Source organism: Astatotilapia calliptera, chromosome 15 (genome assembly GCF_900246225.1).
Source record: "Astatotilapia calliptera chromosome 15, fAstCal1.2, whole genome shotgun sequence".
NCBI classification, from domain to species: Eukaryota; Metazoa; Chordata; class Actinopteri; order Cichliformes; family Cichlidae; genus Astatotilapia; species Astatotilapia calliptera.
Window position 1 is genome coordinate 13,336,139 of NC_039316.1, and position 18,457 is coordinate 13,354,595.

An 18,457-nucleotide genomic window follows, 5' to 3' on the forward strand; every position below is an offset into this window, starting at 1 on the left:
TTAGGCTAAGTCCTTCTTGGAAGAAGCCCTGAGCAGAAGGGTTGAGCACGGCTGATTATGAAGGTCACCTCTTTGGGAAATAAAGAGCCCCTGAGCACTGCCAGACCTCCCCTAGCCTTCAAGGCCAACTGCCTCTACACAAAGACACTTGCAGGTGCATGACACACACCTGCATGTGTGAACAAAAGTGGGAAATGCACACAAGCATGCAAACATGGATGCACCCAGTCACAAAAATGCCAGTGGGAACATGGACACATGAGCGTGCACGTGTACAGAAGCTTCTGAACAGTGGAACAAGGTTTGGTTTGACAATGATAACTAATGGAGACCCAAATAAAAAGGGAAATATGTATTCACACCCAAAAACACAGACAAAGAGCTCCAGCTAATCTCATCTCACCAGAAGGGATATGGCTGGCAGACACAACCTCCACTCTCTTTCAGTCTTAAAGCCTGAGCAGAGTTTGCGCGTAAACCCCGGATTTAGGTAAAAACAAGTTTGAGGCCTGTGTTCTGTCAAACTTAAGTGGCTTTTGTAACTGCCACAGACAGCCCCTAGTACAGCTGCAAACGCTGCTTCCATAGCACACTTCAAGATAAATGGCATAATGAGTCATTAAAAATGGCCTTTCACAGAAAGGGTACATAAAAAACATGTTAAAAACAAGGGCAGCAACAGAGGCTTCAATTTGTGTGTGTGTGCGCATGCAGGAGCATGAACTGAATATAAATTGGTTGCAAGCATTAAATATTGAAAAGAAAAAATATTCCCAAGTCTGTCTTTGCTTATATAACAGAATTGGCACGATTCACATAAGGGGGAATGAGCATATTTCGAGGCCTTCACTTCTTGGCACAAATGTACAGATATGCAGTATGTCTTCCTCCCACAGCTACTTAATTAGACCACAAAGCTACTCTAAATTGTATCTCAACTCCAAAACCCCTACATTCATTTCCTGTATACATCATCACTTAGAGCACATGGGCCTGCACTGACACAGAATTCCTAAACTTAAGTCGCTGATGTATACAGAGCCTAATGAATATTTTATGAGATTAACATGGCTAAGAAACTGTTGAGCTGTGAGTGACACCATCCAGACTCAAAATATGGAGCCTCTCCATTCATAATACATTTGAGACTTAGTTTATGAACTTGGAGATCTCTTGTTCCAGTCTATCCATGGCAGGGAACATTATGTTTCTCCTGCTGCTCTCAGACTTGCACATAAGGCAGTGATATCTCTACAAAGAACCTCAAAGGAATATTCTCTCTTTGGCAAATTAGCTCTTTGATCAACGAAGCATTGTTCCAAAAGAAGCCTGGTTTCCTCTCTATGCGTCGAGACTTTAGTCTGTTATACCAGATGAGTGACGGTGTTAAGCTCTCCAGCTGTCCACTGAAAACAAAAGTTGTGGCAGAAGAGCAACACGAACGAGTGGAATAAACAGTCAGCAGGGGTAGATATGGAAATGCATTATTTTTTGCCATTTCTTGCAAAGTTTAAGTGTTTAAGAACGGCAGCAACTCAGTCACAAAGTAGCACACCACGTAAAGCTACAGAGCGGTGGTTGCCTGGTGTATCATAGTTGTTAACACTCTGTTGACTCAAAAAGCGCAGTGTTTTCCAAACCTCCTCTGGCATTAACATCAGCACAACAACTGTGTGCCAGAAGCTTCACTGAATGGGTTTATGGTTCTATCCATATAGTCTTTTTCTGTAGTTAAAGGTCCTATCTGGTGTAAATTATGTTTATATTAACTGTCCAAAAGTTGATTCTGTTCATCGGGATGTAGCATTTTCAGTGGGAGAAACGTTTCGTCACTCATCCAAGTGAGAGGTCACTTGGATGAGTCCAAAACCAACAGAGAAAAGAGACTAGAAAATACTAATACTGTATATTGATCACTACCCCAATCCTTAAAAATTGTTATATTTTATATTAGGGCTGTTCGATATAATGAGATATATAGTTAGCACACACACACACACACACACACACACACACACACACACACACACACACACACACACACACACTTTTTCATCGTTTTGATGGTCACTGTAGTGGCTATATTAATTTCTTAAAGTTCTCTCTTTCTCAAATATTTAATATAACCACACTACGGACAGACAAGAGCCTGTTTTTTATACGTTGTCGTTAGCAACAACGACGGTAAAACCATCGCGTGTCCGCTTGTTTAATTTCTACATAAACCTTTCAGAATAAAGCTCAAGATCCTGTTGAGACCTTTCAAAATAAACTGAATCACGTGAAAGAGTATGCAGAGTGTTTACGGATGAGAAGCAAAAAAAGAGCCTATCCTTCTTTTTTTTCAGCTGTAGAACAAACCATAGAAGGCAACCCTGTATGTCCTGATTATTTCAGGGTGGATCGTCTTGTAATGTTTTGTTTTTTGTTTCCCATTTGCAGAAAGAAAATCAGTGGGTCCCATAATGACTTCGTTGCTATCTTTGATGTTTCCCGCAAGCATTATGTTTTCCTGATAGAAACACCCTGTCACATACGCATAAACCATAGATCCTCTCTAGGTCTATAAATGTCTCACGTCCTGGGGGAAAACACTTAACAGAAAGTGGGAGAACCATGTATAGATATATAAGGAAATTGGAATCGTGAAGGGCTGCTACACAATATACCAGAAAAGTCAATTTTACCACATAAACAGAAACAATACAAAGGCATAACTCAGTACAGGACAACCCAAAGCATGTTTCTACATGAATGTAAACACAAACAAGTGGTGACATTCACAACCAAATGATAAAGAACATTTTGAAGAGGAGAATTTGAGAGAAACAAAAGTAGAAAATAAAGTGTCCTCAAAAGGGAGCGCTCACTACCATCTGGGAATTCAGCTTGTATTGGCACTACTACAAGTTCTGAAGAGATCAGTATTCACTACATTAAACACTGTAATTGCACTGGCATGGGCAAACACTCCACTTAATTAGCGAGATATTCAATGTATATCTACTTATTAATCCAAGGCTTTAGCATCCCCTTTGTGGTCTAGTGCCCCAAGGAAAGTACTTGCTTGCACTGTTAACAAAACAGGCATGACCACAGGCGTAGCCAAGTACCCAACAGGATTACATTAGCTATGCCCAGCTAGTTAGCTGGCTTGATTATCAGAAACTACTGCCTCTGCAAATTGCAGGCTTTTATAAGGACAACAATTCAGAATGCTAAAAGGCCTAAGGAGGGTAGTGACATTTGGAGGGAGCTGCCTGCTGATGTGCGCTGCCAGATGGCATATATGGATCTATAGGAGACTGTTTGCAAGACAAACTCCTACGAAATACATTAAAAAGTGGAAAAGGACACATGAAAGGCAGGAGAATAAGAGAGGGAAGGCAGAGGGAGAGCAGGAGATAAGAAGGGAGAGCCCAGGAGAGCACAAGTAAAATAATGCGATAGGAGAAAAATGAAGAGCTGAAAGGACATGGCGACGAGAACGAGGAGGCAGTGGAAGATAACGTGATAAAGAGGGAGGCAGGTACAGTCTCATAGTAACACTTCTAAGTCATAACTGAGCTCCTTTTACATATGCTCCGGTAATGTCAGCTTAGAAGTGGAAAAACAAACATATACTGTGGGACTCAGTCATATTAAAATTGCACTTTATAAAACGGTTGAATTCATTTATAAATGATTCTGCTGCCTGTGCATTAGTAGGGAGATCTTTTTCCTCCCAACAGCCCCATCAATCTTTGGCCTAAGGTATTCTGGTATCAGCTGTACATACGAACTAACTTTTGCTTCAACTGTGTTCACAATGAACTGGAAGTGTGCAGAATTCTAATGTCACGCAAAAATAACAACACCATGAATCAACAGCCATACTAGCATTGTCTGTATGTAAATCTGAAGGTGATGAGTACGACACTGGTTTTGCTGCCAGACTATTCCTTTGGCAAATGCCTAAAGCTGTGCTGGTATGGGCATTTCTACTGTTGCGAAAAATACAAATGTGAAATATGAAATAAGAGACTCGGGTTTAAAGCTATGCCCCAAACCTGCATGAATATTTATATTCCCTTTAAGTGTCCCCTGGCAAATACGTAAAATGTCTTCAAAATATAAAAAAAAAAATCAAGCATAGAATTAGTTCAGGCAAGATGAGCCAACTATGGCAGTCAGCCAATATCCTTCCACATGTACTATGAACAGAGCTCACCTGGAATATGTGCTATTTCAGGTCCCCCAGGCACACAGCCCTAGCACCAGTCAGCACATATCCGCCACTGGTCGCTAAGGGAATATATATATTTCCTAACTGGTCGGCAAGTGGTTTCTGGAGGTTGAAGAGGGCGCTGCACCAAAAACCCTCTTGAGACCGCTTTGGTTGCTTAGCATATTGTCATGGTTTCTTGTTGTTTGCATGGAAGATGCCAACTTCTCTGGAAATGGCTGCTAAGGCTTAATGTGAAAGCAAATTTTCTATTGAATTTATTTATTTATTTAAAAGGGACAGTGCAGTTTAACATAGTTCAAGTGCACGACATGAAACTGATGTACCGCACACAGGTTTATAGCTACTGCTAATTTTCGACAATTTTCTGGTTTGTTTGCACATTTCAGCTTTACTATTAATAAAAAAACAAAAACAAAAACAGACGGCAAGGGTTTGCAGACAAGTCAATTTGCATCTTCCATGCAAACTACGGTCAACTAATTCTTTTTGCAAAAATAATCACAAAGGGGATTTTTGTGCAGCACCCCTTACTGACTATCAGCCATCTGCACCCACTTGCCAGTCAGCTGGATAATACAGTTTTTTCCATAGCAACTTGTGGTTATGGGTGAGTCATTGACTGATTAACTTCCAGCAACCACCTGCAAGCCAAACAAGGAATACACATTTTTCTTGTGTGACTGGAGGTCGCCAGTTTCTAGGTTGATGTATCTGGAAGATGCTTTGCAATTGACCTCTACCCTTGTTCCTCCATTTCACGCTGTTTCTAACTTAATCATTAATCATGTCATTGTCTTTCCATGTTTGTGCACTGAAGGGCAGGGTGTACCAGAACAGAGCAATGGTGCTAAATGTAAAGTACCGCAGATGGAATAACAATCCTACTTTGATGAAAAATGGTCCATGGACTGTTTATAAATGAAAGAGATCCTGTTTATTTTCACTAACATACGTGTAAAAAAGCATTTTTACATTCAGCTAAAAATTAACTTGGTGTCAAAATAGATTTTTGACAGGAAAATGATGCAATAGTGAAGCTGTATGGGAATATAAGACCCTTCAGTCAGTCTCTGCCACAGCCTGGGGCTACAACAGAAAAATGACAAGTCCTCTTAACCTAGGATTCCATAAATTAGCTCTAATTGATGCAGTTTATTTATGCTCGGTCTGTGATGAAACCTACAGGATGTGCAGGAAATTGTGAATCAGAATTTTCCCTTCAATATCAGCCTCTAGGCTCTATCAGAGACTTTTGCACATATAAAATTACTGTAGGTCAGAGGAGTAAGGTGCATACAGAAAATGATTTTTTTCCTTTTTGGCTATAAAATCTATGAACATTAACGTGCTGCTACACCGGCTGCCAAAACGTTTTAACAAGAATTGCATAGTAATGCTTAGCCAGGCAATTCACACTTTGCTTTCGCTGTAACAGCATGAAAGAAAAGGTCTGGCAAAGCCTGTTTTAGGTGGGATCGTCCAGAAATCAGCGCGTAACTAGTCACAACTGGCATCTCTGAGGCTTTCACTGTCTGTAATTCATTGTTGTGCTGTTAATTTTGTGTGTACTCACCTGACCAGTGTCCAGTGGTGGCCCCAGAGCGGTCAGTGCAGGTGTTACTGACGGGCAGAAAGACTGTTTCCCAGCCGCCGGGAGCATAGCGCCAGTTGTGAGACTCCAGAATGAGCGTGCGCTGGGTGCCATAAGCGATCATGAAGCAGTAGACGACATGGTGGAGCTGGCAGCCGTAACCACAGCCCTTATTGATGTTACACACCAGCTTTCTCGCCTTACTGCAGTCTGGGGGGTTCTGGGAGAAGGAAAGAGTGGTTCAACATTTTTTATTGCTTGACCTCCACCTTGTATCTCTCAAAGACCTACTCTGTGACTTTTAATATCAAATAGCTGATATTGTTTTGTGTCCTTTTCTTATCTAATACACCACTCTAATTTCACGATGCCTGCTTACTCCCAGGTTGCCTTTCCTGCTGTACATGCTATTTTTCTCTACTCTTTAAATTAATTTTGCCTCCTCCCCCTCTCCTTTTTAGTCTCATACCTTCTATTGTTAAAGGATATACATTCTATACTTCTACAGTGTTACAGTGCTTAAGAATTATAGTGATTTTTCAAATTTAAATTCAAATTCAAATTTTGTTTGTCACATACACAGTACGACATGCAGTGAAATGCTTAGACAACTGTTTGTGTTCGTCTTGTAATCAGAAGGTTGCCGGTTCGGACAGCCTCGGTCGTTGTGTCCTTGGGCAAGACACTTCACCTACCGCCTACTGGTGATGGCCAGAGGGGCCGATGGCGCGATATGGCAGCCTCGCCTCTGTCAGTCTGCCCCAGGGCAGCTGTGGCTAACTGTAGCTTGCCTTCACCAGTGTATGAATGTGAGAGTGAATGAATAATGGAATTGTAAAGCGCTTTGAGGGTCCCGAAAAGTGCTATATAAATGCAATCCATTATTATTATTATTAAATTAATAGGATTATTTCCCGAAGAACAGTTGCTTTACTACTGTATCTGTCAGACATGAGGGAGGCAGTGTTATGGAATAGGCATGTGTGGTTGGCAGTGGATCTGGGTCACTGCTGTTTTATTTATGATATGAATGCTGGTAGAAACACTGGGATGAATTGTGAAATGTACAGATCTATACTCTCTGCTCAGTTTTAACTAAAATTTAAATATTCTTTAATGGCCAAGTCTCATGCATGATCTCAACCCAGCATAGCATCCTTTCAGTCATTAGTTACAAAAACAAATGTAGAGAGGCCTACAGAAATAGCAACTAAAGGTGGCTTTGATAAAGGCCCGGAAGAGCATTTCAAGGGAGAAAAAAAGAGCATTTGAAGATGTCTATGAATTCTAGACTACAAGCAGCCACTGATGGGAAAGACTTTCATCTTAGTAATTAAAAACAATCCTTATATTTTAGATGATAATAGTCTGTTCAACTAATTTTGAGCATCTGACAATAGAGGACTGTGCACAAAAATGGCTATAATTTCCCCCAAAGTGCATCCAAATCCTTTTCGTTAAATCTCTTTAAGTATATCTACTTCAATCACATATTGATTACTACCAAAACCTTAATCCAACAAATTATGGCCCTAAAAATGTGTGAAACTGTTGTCTTCATTATTGTAAAAATAGAGACTGTAGAACATTTTCAGTTTCATACATATTTACTAGTGCATATCAACATTAAGCAAAGTATAGCTCCCAGTATTATATACCATGTATAAATATATAACACTTGATGACAATTAAACTGCAGTTTACCACCTGTTTCAAGAAATTATTGAGCCTATAAAGATGACAATCTGTCAGATGAGCTCTTTTCCTGTGATTTGTTGACAGTAAGTAAAAATGTAGACTGTTGAAAGCCTCATCATTTACTTTCGCTCATGCCTTCACGGTTCACAGCCCCTTTCTTTTGCTGCATTCTCAATGTTTCACCTTTACAATCACTCCTTTTACCACTCTATAGCGCTTTATTTCTTGCAACCTCCCTCCTGCTTCCCCTTTCCACTCCCTCTAATCCCCCATCTTCCCCACTACTTCAGTCTCATTCCTCTTCTTGAACATTAGCTTCAATATCATACAAAGTCTGAGGGGGAGAATACCAAATGAGAGGCGCTGGGGAAAGAAACAAGGATTTCTCTCTTTTTTTTTAACATTAAAAAAAATAAATAAAAAAATTGGAAACCAGAAGAGAGTGACACATGCTGTGCTGTCGATGAGTTGCCGGGCGGGTAGCGATTCGCTCAGCAGCCGGTCTGAGCGACTCCACAACGCTCATGCCAACCAGCTTCCTAAACAGCAATTACCGGCTGATGGGAGTGTTTTCCTCATTAGGCTGCTGCAGCTGTGGATGGTTCACAGTAATCAGGCCGCCCGGCACCCACCGGCTAACGCTGCCTATCATACACTAGCAGGAGAGGAAAAGGAAGAGAGGGTGGAGGAGGAGGGAAGGAGAGGGAAGCGGCGAGGAAAAGGGATGAAAGCATTAAAAAAAAACGTGGTGATGAATGTAAAAAGAGGACAAGAGGCAATAAAAAAAGGAAAAGGAAAAAAAGGAAAGAAGAGAGGATCCTTTATGTGAAGAAAACTGATTACCACCGCTGCTGCTCAATAACATGAACAGGCTACAGCAGCCATAGAGGTGACAGAACAAGCCACACAGGTATTTCCCTTCGAGTTACAGGCTGCCGCTACTACCCCCATAGGTGTAGGCTAACTTACTGAACTAATAATCTACAGTGGCATCCTGAGCTTGTTTTCAGTGTCAAACCTGGCCCCCGAGTCACAGTACGTGCATGAGATCATTCTATAGAATGAATCTCGCGGCGTGGAGGCCACCGTTGGATGCCAGGGCGGTAATGGTGTAGCAGGAATGACTGCAGCGCTTAAGAGACGTGGTTCAAGGATAATGACGGCCGATGCATGCACAAAGGCAGCCTTCGAGTAGCGCTTTGTACTGTAGGTTAAGTGGCTCTTTAAATTGTTCTTTTTTTGAGTGTGAAACACAGCATCAGCTGCAGAGCGATTTGCACTAGAGAGACCACGGAGATATTGTTTATTTAGGGACTATGGCTGAGGACCACTGAATTTGAGACAGAAGTATGCCGAGCTTAGGTAATTATCCACTGTGATGCTGAAATCGTGACAAGTTGTTCAAAGGGCTCCTTTTGTGTTTTCCTATTTTTGTCATACGCATTTATCTTACCACACTGGATGATTATATTAGATGTAAAAAAAAAAACATGAGATCAGTGCACGTATGAATAAAAACCAAGACTTAAGACTGTTCTAAATGTTTGATTTCAAGCAATTTTTCTCCTCTTGGATCTGAGTGATGTCATAGAGAGGGGGCATGCTTAATACTGTCATCTCAGGCTCTGGCTGTGAATGTTCTGTTTACAACAGGCAACCAATGAGAGGCCTACACTACAAAGCAGGATTTTGGCTTATCCAGGCAAGATCTCTAAATCACCATGGTAACTTATGCTGTGAACCTAACCTGTGCTGGAGCAGGTTAAGATCCAGTTTAGAGATCAACAGGTATAAAATCACTACCTACTGATAAATCAGTTCTCCAGAAAATAGCGTCACAACTCCTGGAAGATCCCTCAGACGTCTGTGCCTGAACAGTAGGAGCAGGTTATGTTCTGAGATTCAGTTTCACACCGGCTGGGACAAAATTAATTTCTCTTGGATCCGAATCAAATTGAAGCGATTTCAACTTCTTGTTTATTAGTTAGTAAACTTTAATGTTTAAATGGATCCTGTTTAAAGTTTCAGAGTTTTAAGGTGCAGCTGTCACCTTAGAAAATAAATAGCAGCACTTAGAACACAATCTGTGATAAAACAATCAACTGGAATTAAAATGTTTATTTTACCTGTTTAATGCGCTAAAATTAATCATTAACGATCAATATGTGTCCTTTTTTCAACAGTGTTTCATTTTAAAGTTGCATTTTCTAAGTTCTCTATACATTTGATAATGTTTCTGTTGTAGGGGCTCATAGTGATCATTTTCGTGGAAGAAGAGTCATGTGATCTGTGAAACGCCACTTTAGGATTCGTCAGATGCTGCCAACACCAGCCCTTTTGTGTGAATGCAGTAGAGCTGGGCGATAGAACGATAACGATATGTATCGCGATATAACTTTTACTCGATAGAGAAATTAAGCTATCGCGATAGACCTCGCCGCTCTTGTCCTCTTTAAAAAAAAAAAAAAAAAAGGTCAGCCAATCCAAATTAAGTAGCGCAGAGCCGAACCAATCACAGCCGCAGCGTCACGTCGCGTGACTTGTTACGTACAGCACAAGTGCCAAGCCACACGTGTGTTTGTTTGGGAAACAGCCAGCGGGTAATGGAGCCAGCGCATAATGGAGGAAATGAGTGTGCCGACTAGAAAAATCAACCGAGCGTGACCGAAGAGAAAACAGATGATGGTTGCAATGCCGGAGAGATTGTCGAACGGAAGAGCCATAGAAGTTCCGTAGTGTGAAGGTATTTCGGCTATTTCAAGTCTGACAAAAAACAGAGTAGCGTGCACTGTAAATGTGCCGAAAGCAAGTCTGGAAATACAATAAACTGGTGCATGCGTCACACTGTGCGCCACGTTATTGTTTCGGTGAAATGAATTTCTACAATACTGTTAATTCTACTCTCTGCAGTGTTTAAATGCTTACATATACACACAGTTACTGTCCCTCCACACATACGACTCGGTTCTGCTTCTATGCCCCAGCTTTGTTTACTTTTTCCCACCGAGGCTTCTAGACTTCTGATTGGCCAACATTTCTGCACGGTTAGGAATCTAGCGCCACCTGCTGCTTTGGCATGTTCATAGCAGCGTTTTCCTTCATTTCTGCCTTTATGTGTGGACGGGATTATTTTTTTAAAACGAAAACAGAAAATCTCCGTTTTCAAAAATACCCGTGTACGTGTGGACGTAGCCTCAGTCTCTGACTGGAAGCACTAATTCGTCATTCGGCTTTTGTCAGACTAAAGTAACTGTTAAAACTGTTTGAAAAGCTCAGCTATACAACAAGGAGAGATTGAGAATTTCCTTTTAGTTCTCAGTTTATTTGATATTGACAAAAGTTAGTCAGTTTTGTCTGTTCTTCTGTAAAACAAACTAAGATTTATTTTTAGAATTAATATTTTGTTTCTAAGTGGAATTGACAATTTAGTCTGTTTCGTTTGTTCTATTTTGAAACTTAAACGCTTTAGCGGCTGCCTTTTGTGTAGTTTGCAATATTTGCCTTTATCTATCTGAAAAAGTCTCATGTTCCTTAAGTACATCTACCCTGTTGAACTTATTATGGGAAATAAATATTTAAATAAGAACAAGCTGCTGATTATTTCACATTTTACTTGTGAGCAACGGCACATTTAAATCTTACAAATATAGTTATTTGGCTTATATCGTGATAGATATCGTTATCGCCTGAAATGAAAAAAACATATCGTGATATGAAAAAATCTCATATCGCCCAGCTCTAGAATGCAGGTTAACTTAGTAGATAACAACCTTTGTGTGATCATTTAAACAGATCGACAATGTTAGAGTAAACGAATGCAGATAATGGAAAGATATCCTTGAACAAGCATCGTAGAGTAAGGCCCAGAACTTAAAGGGAAAGACAAAAGAGTGAAAACAGCTCATTTCAAACAGAGCACTGTAAGATGAGCAGTTATATATCAGTATTAGTTTGAACTGTGAATCGTGTGAAGTTACTGTAGTATAGTCCAAAAGTAGAATATACGACGCTGTAAATGAGCATAATAGACCCCCTCTAAAGTAAGACTCCGGCACGTTTGAAGTAAAATCGGTGTTGCTGCGCTTTGCTGGCAGGAGACTTACAATAATATGTTGATGTTTCAGCAATAAACTGCATAATATATTCAGCTCATTAAAGCTTCTGCATTTTCCTCACGGATGCCTTTTTAGGAAAAACACCTCTTGCTGACAGGCTGTGACATATTTTACACATGAAGGTGCAATCGCGTGTCATTTAGAGGGACTGGTTAATTAGCATGAACATCTACAATGGCTGCACGAGCTTCACCTTCAGAAAAAAACTAAATCTAATATCATTATTAGAAAATCCGATGCAGGAAGAACTTTTTAAAAGGTTTTAGCATGTGTCGTTTCCTTTATTCATTCATGGATCATTTTATGAAATTATTTCACATTTTGTTTTTCCTGATAAGAGTTTCTTTGTTGGAAGCAACGGCAAAACGTTTTGCATTCTGCAATTGGTTTTCTATTGAATTGTTTTTCCAGTTACACGAGAAGTCTCCTTTTTGTTAATGGGATTTAAACTCTATACCTACGCACAAGGGTACATGTAAGCACAACAGACAAAAGCTAACACCATAGAAAACACCATTCAATCATAGATCAAGACTGTCTTTTGATTCTTCAGCGTTAACAGTGTGATGGGATGAATGCTCGCACTCTTCATGTCTCTAGATGTGTTACTAACAGGTACACGATCTGCTTTCCTTCTTTGGCATTGACATGAGCACTTGATTTATGCCTTACTCCAAGTGATTAGTAAACATTACTCTGATTGGATCTCTGGCACTGAGGGGCATAGGTGATCAAATCTATCTGGACAACTATCTTAAAGCTGTAACAGGTGAACACAACCACAGAGCTGCCAAAGCTCCAGTTTTTACTCAGCTTGTACAGTAGCTCTTTGAATCAAAACAGCTGCCTGCTGGGGCCAAAATTGCACAAATAAAAGCAAAACAAATCAGCTGAAAGATGCAATAAAGCTTTGTAGAGCTGGCTAGGGTGATTGTGATTATAAGCACACAAGCACGCCATGCCAAGCACTGGACAGATTTATAGTGATAAGTGGTCTCTGGGAAATGGTGTGCAAAAGCACCAAAGATCAAAAACATGATTTTGTTCATTAGCTTTTAACACCACTACGCAAAGGCTCATAGTGCAAAAATAGATGAAAGGCTTGTCCAACAGAGCGCCATCTGAAGAAGTGAGCCTCGATGTTGCGAGTGGACAGATGGAGCAGACGGAGAAATGGAGTTAGTTAAACCGGGAATGAAAGGAGAGGCTGGTGCGAGTGGCAGAGACAGGAGGACAGGAGGGAGGAGTCCGTCTGTGTGAGTATGTATATATGTGTGAGTATGCATAAGGGATGTTGAAAGAGACACACGCACAAACTCACGTGCACACACTCTTCGGGTATGAGCGTGTGCATATGTAAAGCTGAGGTTGTGTGAATGTGCGCCAGTTGCCCGCATAGGTGCGGATGAATCCATCTGTACACGAATGTGTGTATGCGTGTGTGATGAATTAGTGATGGCAGCTGGTAGAGCGGTGTGATCCCTCAGCGGTGGTGACAGCAGCTGTTAGTGGTGCTGTCTCCACCCAGCCAGACTGACTGGGTCCTCTTCGTCAAACACACCGGCTCATTAATGCTGCAGGGCATGGTGCCGCACCACAACGCCCCGCCCGGGAACCCTGCAGCACCAGAGCTGGAGAAGGGGAGCAGGGCAGCTGAAGCGAGTGAATGCATCCCGGGTCTTGAGTTGTGCATGCACTGGCCTGTAAGTGTATGTGCATCTCTGTGACTCTTGGTGAGTGTGTGCATTTGTGTCTGTTACTGTAGTGCATTGAGATTTCTTTACATTTTCGCATATCCACATGTGCTGATCTGTCACTTTGCGTTTCTGTGCTTTGCCGCATGTGCGTAGGTGACACTAAACTGCTGACAAACAACAAGCTTGTCAAATGTAACTGCTGAAACCGTCTGCTATGGTACCACTCACCTTCTAGTTGTGCAAACTGATGTTGACAGATATGGACGGTGCAAATCAGACGAGCAAGTGTGAAAGATATTTCTGGTTTATGCATATGTGCATTTATTTGTGTGAAGAAAATATTTGCATCGATGCTCACAGCATAGTTATGTCTCCGACACCTTTGTGTATGTTTGTGTGTGAAATGGTACAGTCCAGTTGGCTCAGCAGCTGCTGTGTCTGTGGATACCTGTAGATAGGTGATTCTGTTTTGGACCAGATCCGACAGGTCTTTAGCCTCCTTCATTCTCCATTCACCAATTCCATCTGCCTGGCTGAGGTAGTACAAGTCTGTCATGATGGACCTGCAGACACACAAATTTCAAAAATTTATCGCTCGAGAAGTCTGCCAGGCATGTGTAATTTGTTAGGTCTGTACACACACCCCCCCAGAAAAAAAACACCTTTTCTAGATGCGAGCATTGCCAGTAACATCAGATTAAAAGCAGTGCATCTGCAAATCACTGCACTTCACATCTATGAGCATTGCTTTTAGTGCCAAACGCCCACAGTTCCTACCCAAAAAGCAAAAGTACATCTCTGAGAGGCTTGTACTTAATAATCTGACTGCAGTTGAACCCCCCCCCCGTATTTAGAACAGACACTCTTTTGCTCTCATTAACAGTGTCAACATCTGGCACAGAGCTTTTAAATGCAATTAGCGCACTTATATTAGGTACTCCTTGGTAATATGTGTACATTCTCAAAGATAATAAAACACACAACCTTATGTCCTTAACAGGTCAACAAGTTAATCATCTTTCGCTGTGCAAAGCATGAGCCTTTCAGGGTGTGTGAAACGTATCCAGTCACAGGCTAATATTAATTAAGGACATAAAAAGTCAATTTGTTGGTAATATGAACATTGCTTAATATGAATTGTACTGGAAATAGAGATTACAATGTAAAATAATTAGAACTTTAATGACTAGTGGCTCATCTGGCCCACGATCAATCAGGATTCACAGGTTATAGTTCTGTGTGAAATACAGAAACAAAGCTATAGGCTTTGTTACCGCTGGTTGGCTGTAATTCACAAATTAATAGAATTTATTGCCACTGATATCAAGATATAAAAATATCAAAAAAATTACATATTTAGTCCATAACCATATTGCCCACTTCTATTTTTGATATGTGGGCAGTATTAAATGTGCAACATCCATCTGCACTCATATGGAGAAGGGCTGTGGGGGTAGCAGTGTAAACAGACAAGCTCAGACCTCCCTCACCCCAGCCACCTCCTCCAGCTCATCCAAGGGAACGCCGAGGCCAGCTGAGATATATAAACTCTCCAGCATTTCCTGGGTCTGCCCCAGGGCCTCCTCTTAGTAGGACATCCCAGCAACACCATGCCCAGGAGGCGCCTAGAAGGTATCCCCATCAGATCCTCGAACCACCTCGGCCGGCTCCTTTTATCTTTCATCTACATGATGAAATGATTCGAAAGGAGTTCTTACATAATATGTAATCAATTTTTATTCTAATCTCTATCTGCACTTTCCTGGACATAAACTGTCCTCAATAAAAGGAAATGTTTCCTCTCCCTGTAGCATAACAGTTTCCCCAATGTTATAATGGTATACACCTTACCTGTGAAACACTTGGATAAGAAAATCAACCAGACAAGAGTATATTGTGCGAGTAAAGCATTACAAAGTCTGAATAGTCTTTTATATTAACAGGAAATAAATTCTAATGCTGACTGACAACAGTGTCTTTCTGGTTGTTTAGCTGCTTTTTGGATTAAGCTGGCCATCTGCATGCTGCTGGCAGCAAATTTGTGTATGTGTCACATGCCGCTTAATATCGTGACCATCCACTTCCAAAGTTACACGAGAACTGAGATATATGTAGCTAAGGGCAAATGCAAAAGCATCTCTCTCACACACACAAACACACAAACGCACACGCGCAGACACACATAATTTATGAGTCATTTGTTTGACCCAAATCAGTCACATCCTGTGTGACTGAGAGTTCTTTAACGTATAATCAGCAGTGCATACAAGGACACGCAGGGAAGATGAAAGTAACGCAGTGTTTCTTCAACATAAACTTCAGTTAGGTGTAGGTAGACCACCCGGGTATTTTAACTCACCATTTTCTTATCTTTTTAATTTTTTCTTTTTTAAACAAAAGCATCTCCATTTACTAGTAAATAATCTGCTCACTCCAGTTTACCCCACCCGTTCCCATCTTGTATTTTTCCTATTGGGTGGCTTCCTGTCCAGGTTGCTATAGAGTTTTTTTTTTTCCAGGAAACTTTTTAAAGTGTTACAGCAGGGGACGTACATGTCAAATTATCAACAGATCAGTTCCGTTAAGAGACCCAAATGAGCTGCAACAGTGAATCAGCATGCAGAATTTCATCCTGCCACTGGGTGTGTGCCACATCCACTGTATAGACATGGGCCTTGCGACAGTAGCACTTCTTCTGTTTTGGGGGTCTGTTGCGAGCAGGAGCGCCTCTTTAAGAATTCTGCTGCAGAAAAGAGGTTCACATGCAGCTAAGGAAGTTGAGTTGGTGTTAAGCCAAAGGACGAGAAACTGACTAGAGAGGCAGCTGAATATGCTGAAAAGTTAATAATACGTCTACTTGACAATCCAAAACCCTGCAGAGGAGAAACCTGAAAAGTATTATTTCATAATTAATCTGAGAAAGCTTACGTGTCTCCTTTCCACAACATATATGTCTGAAAATGCATTCTAAATGTGTGCGACACAAAACCGTACCATGGCCCCTTTTTAACAGTGCGGCACAGCGAATGGCGTCTTACTTGTTAAAGCTAACGAAGACAGCATCATTAGTCACTGTCCCATTTTGAAGCTGGAACCACAGCGTGTAAATGGATGTCTCCTCCTGTAGTGCACAGGGGAGCCATAACCAACCCTCTGTGCAAAGGAAACGCAAACTGGCCCGTTGCAAAAACCTAACAAGAAGGAATCCACAGACAAGCCCTGAGGGATTTGGCAGCAAGGCAGGAGAACACCGCGCTGATATGAAACCTAGCATATGCACTGCATTGTGTGCGGCTAAGCGTGTGGGGTCTTATGGATATCTGAAGCTCGTGAGCTTTGCCACAGCCTTTGATTGGCCGAAAGTGAAGCGCCAAAGGCTGCAGCTGCACAACTTTTCTCAGCACCGACTGCAGAGCAATTACAGGTTTCAGATTAAAGCATAAATATCACCGAGTCAGTTGAGACAGATTATGTGCAAAAGGGAGGAAAGACAAGAGGTTCTTTTTTATCATCTAAATGTTTTTTTAATTGCTGTGCTCTACTCTGTGAATTTATTCTGGTTTCAGTTACAGGCTTTCAGTGAGGCTTTCATTCTCTAGAAGCGCAGTTATATGAGTTTAGGCTACCCAGCGGATATGTTTGTAGCACTGTTGAATATAACTTACAAATCCCTCCATCTTTCAGACATGTAGTAATTATCTCAACAGAAGTCATAAAAATTGCCAGATGTTCTGTAGCCCAAAATACACATTTCCTTCTCTGGGTGCTTTCTACAGTATGCAAATCAGTCTGATCAACTAGATTATTGGTGTTAGAAAAATAGAGTCTTTTTTCTGGAGATTTGGTCAATATCACATGATCGCCTTTAACCTCCTAGGACCTACGGTCCACATATGTGGACATCACATTTTGGGTTATTTAGACCAAAATACTCAATTTTGCTCAACAATAGCCTGATATCCACTTACGAGGACATTATACTGCTAAGGTCCTATTGAAATTTTAAATGAATATCCTCATATGTGACTCTCATTTTTCTTAGAAACAAAAATCAGGTAACAAAAAATAAAATAAAATAAAATTTGGTAATTCTTTGTTTTTACATTCATCAGGTCCCAATATGCCCAGATGTCAAAGAGAAATTAAAAATGCATGCCGTGGAAGAGTTTGGGTCTTAGGAGGTTAACATGGCGTGCTTTTTAACTGTGATTTTAAACCGTTATCTCAGCTAGATTATTTTAGGCTTAAGGTTAAGTTTACACTGAGCTTACAGTGCTATTATAGCATATTACCGAGAAACCATAACACACACAAACACACACACACACACACACACAGGCACCACTACTGTGACACATTTTTGATTGCTTAATTTCCTGCTGCAGACATTCAAACTTTGACCTGTTGTTTTATGACAGTTCTTTATGAGCTACCTGTAAAACTTAGTCAAATTAAAAGCCCTCTATAATGCAGTGATCATTTTCAGCACTTACAGTGCTTTTTTTTAAGCGTGCTGCATTTTTTGCCTTGGAAATTTTTAAGGCAATGACCTGTCAACCTTGCTGAGCAGAATTTAAACAAGGATTTATTTAAGTCAAACATTTCCCTGCTCTTTCCACCTCTGCTCCATCTTTGCAGCGAGAAGGGGAGGAGGGAGGGACGTTAGATAGAAAGCGAATGCGTGTGAAAGTCTGTGACCGTGTGCTCATGTCTGCCTGTGTATTAGGCGGTGGAATCAGTCTGTGGAAAGCTTCTTAGGCAGCAATGACTAAGACAATGGGTTTTATAAGCCACTTCATTGGGATTACAATGGAGCCACTTGGCAAAGTGACACCCGGCTTTTCTCTGCAAAGCTGCAATCCAAATGACAGAAAGTGTGTCCATGACCTTTGCCCTTTATTACTCAGCAGCTATCGTAGCACTGCTTTCAAGACTATCAGGATTTTATCCCATTTATTACAGATGGCATTAGCACTAGTCACATCTATAATCCAAGTTCCTACAGTGTCTCTTTAAAAACCTGTTTGCCTAAATAACTAACTGGTACCTTAATAATTATTTAGTCCTAAAGGTGACAAAAAGTAGCCATGACTGACAGTTGTGCAAGCCCTTTTCTTTACACTTGGAC

General features: G+C 40.9%; 1 protein-coding gene across 1 annotated transcript in view; it reads right to left on the bottom strand.

The window, feature by feature from the left end:
- The window catches only part of fut8b (fucosyltransferase 8b (alpha (1,6) fucosyltransferase)), a 96,039-nt gene that overhangs the window by 15,565 nt on the left and 62,017 nt on the right, over positions 1 to 18,457 (bottom strand). Inside the window, exons 5-6 of the mRNA XM_026193886.1 lie at positions 13,778 to 13,892; positions 5,802 to 6,039 (exon numbers count right to left, since the gene is read on the bottom strand). Of these exons, the coding sequence (XP_026049671.1) occupies positions 5,802 to 6,039; positions 13,778 to 13,892 (353 nt within the window). The remainder of the gene's footprint in view (positions 1 to 5,801; positions 6,040 to 13,777; positions 13,893 to 18,457) is intronic.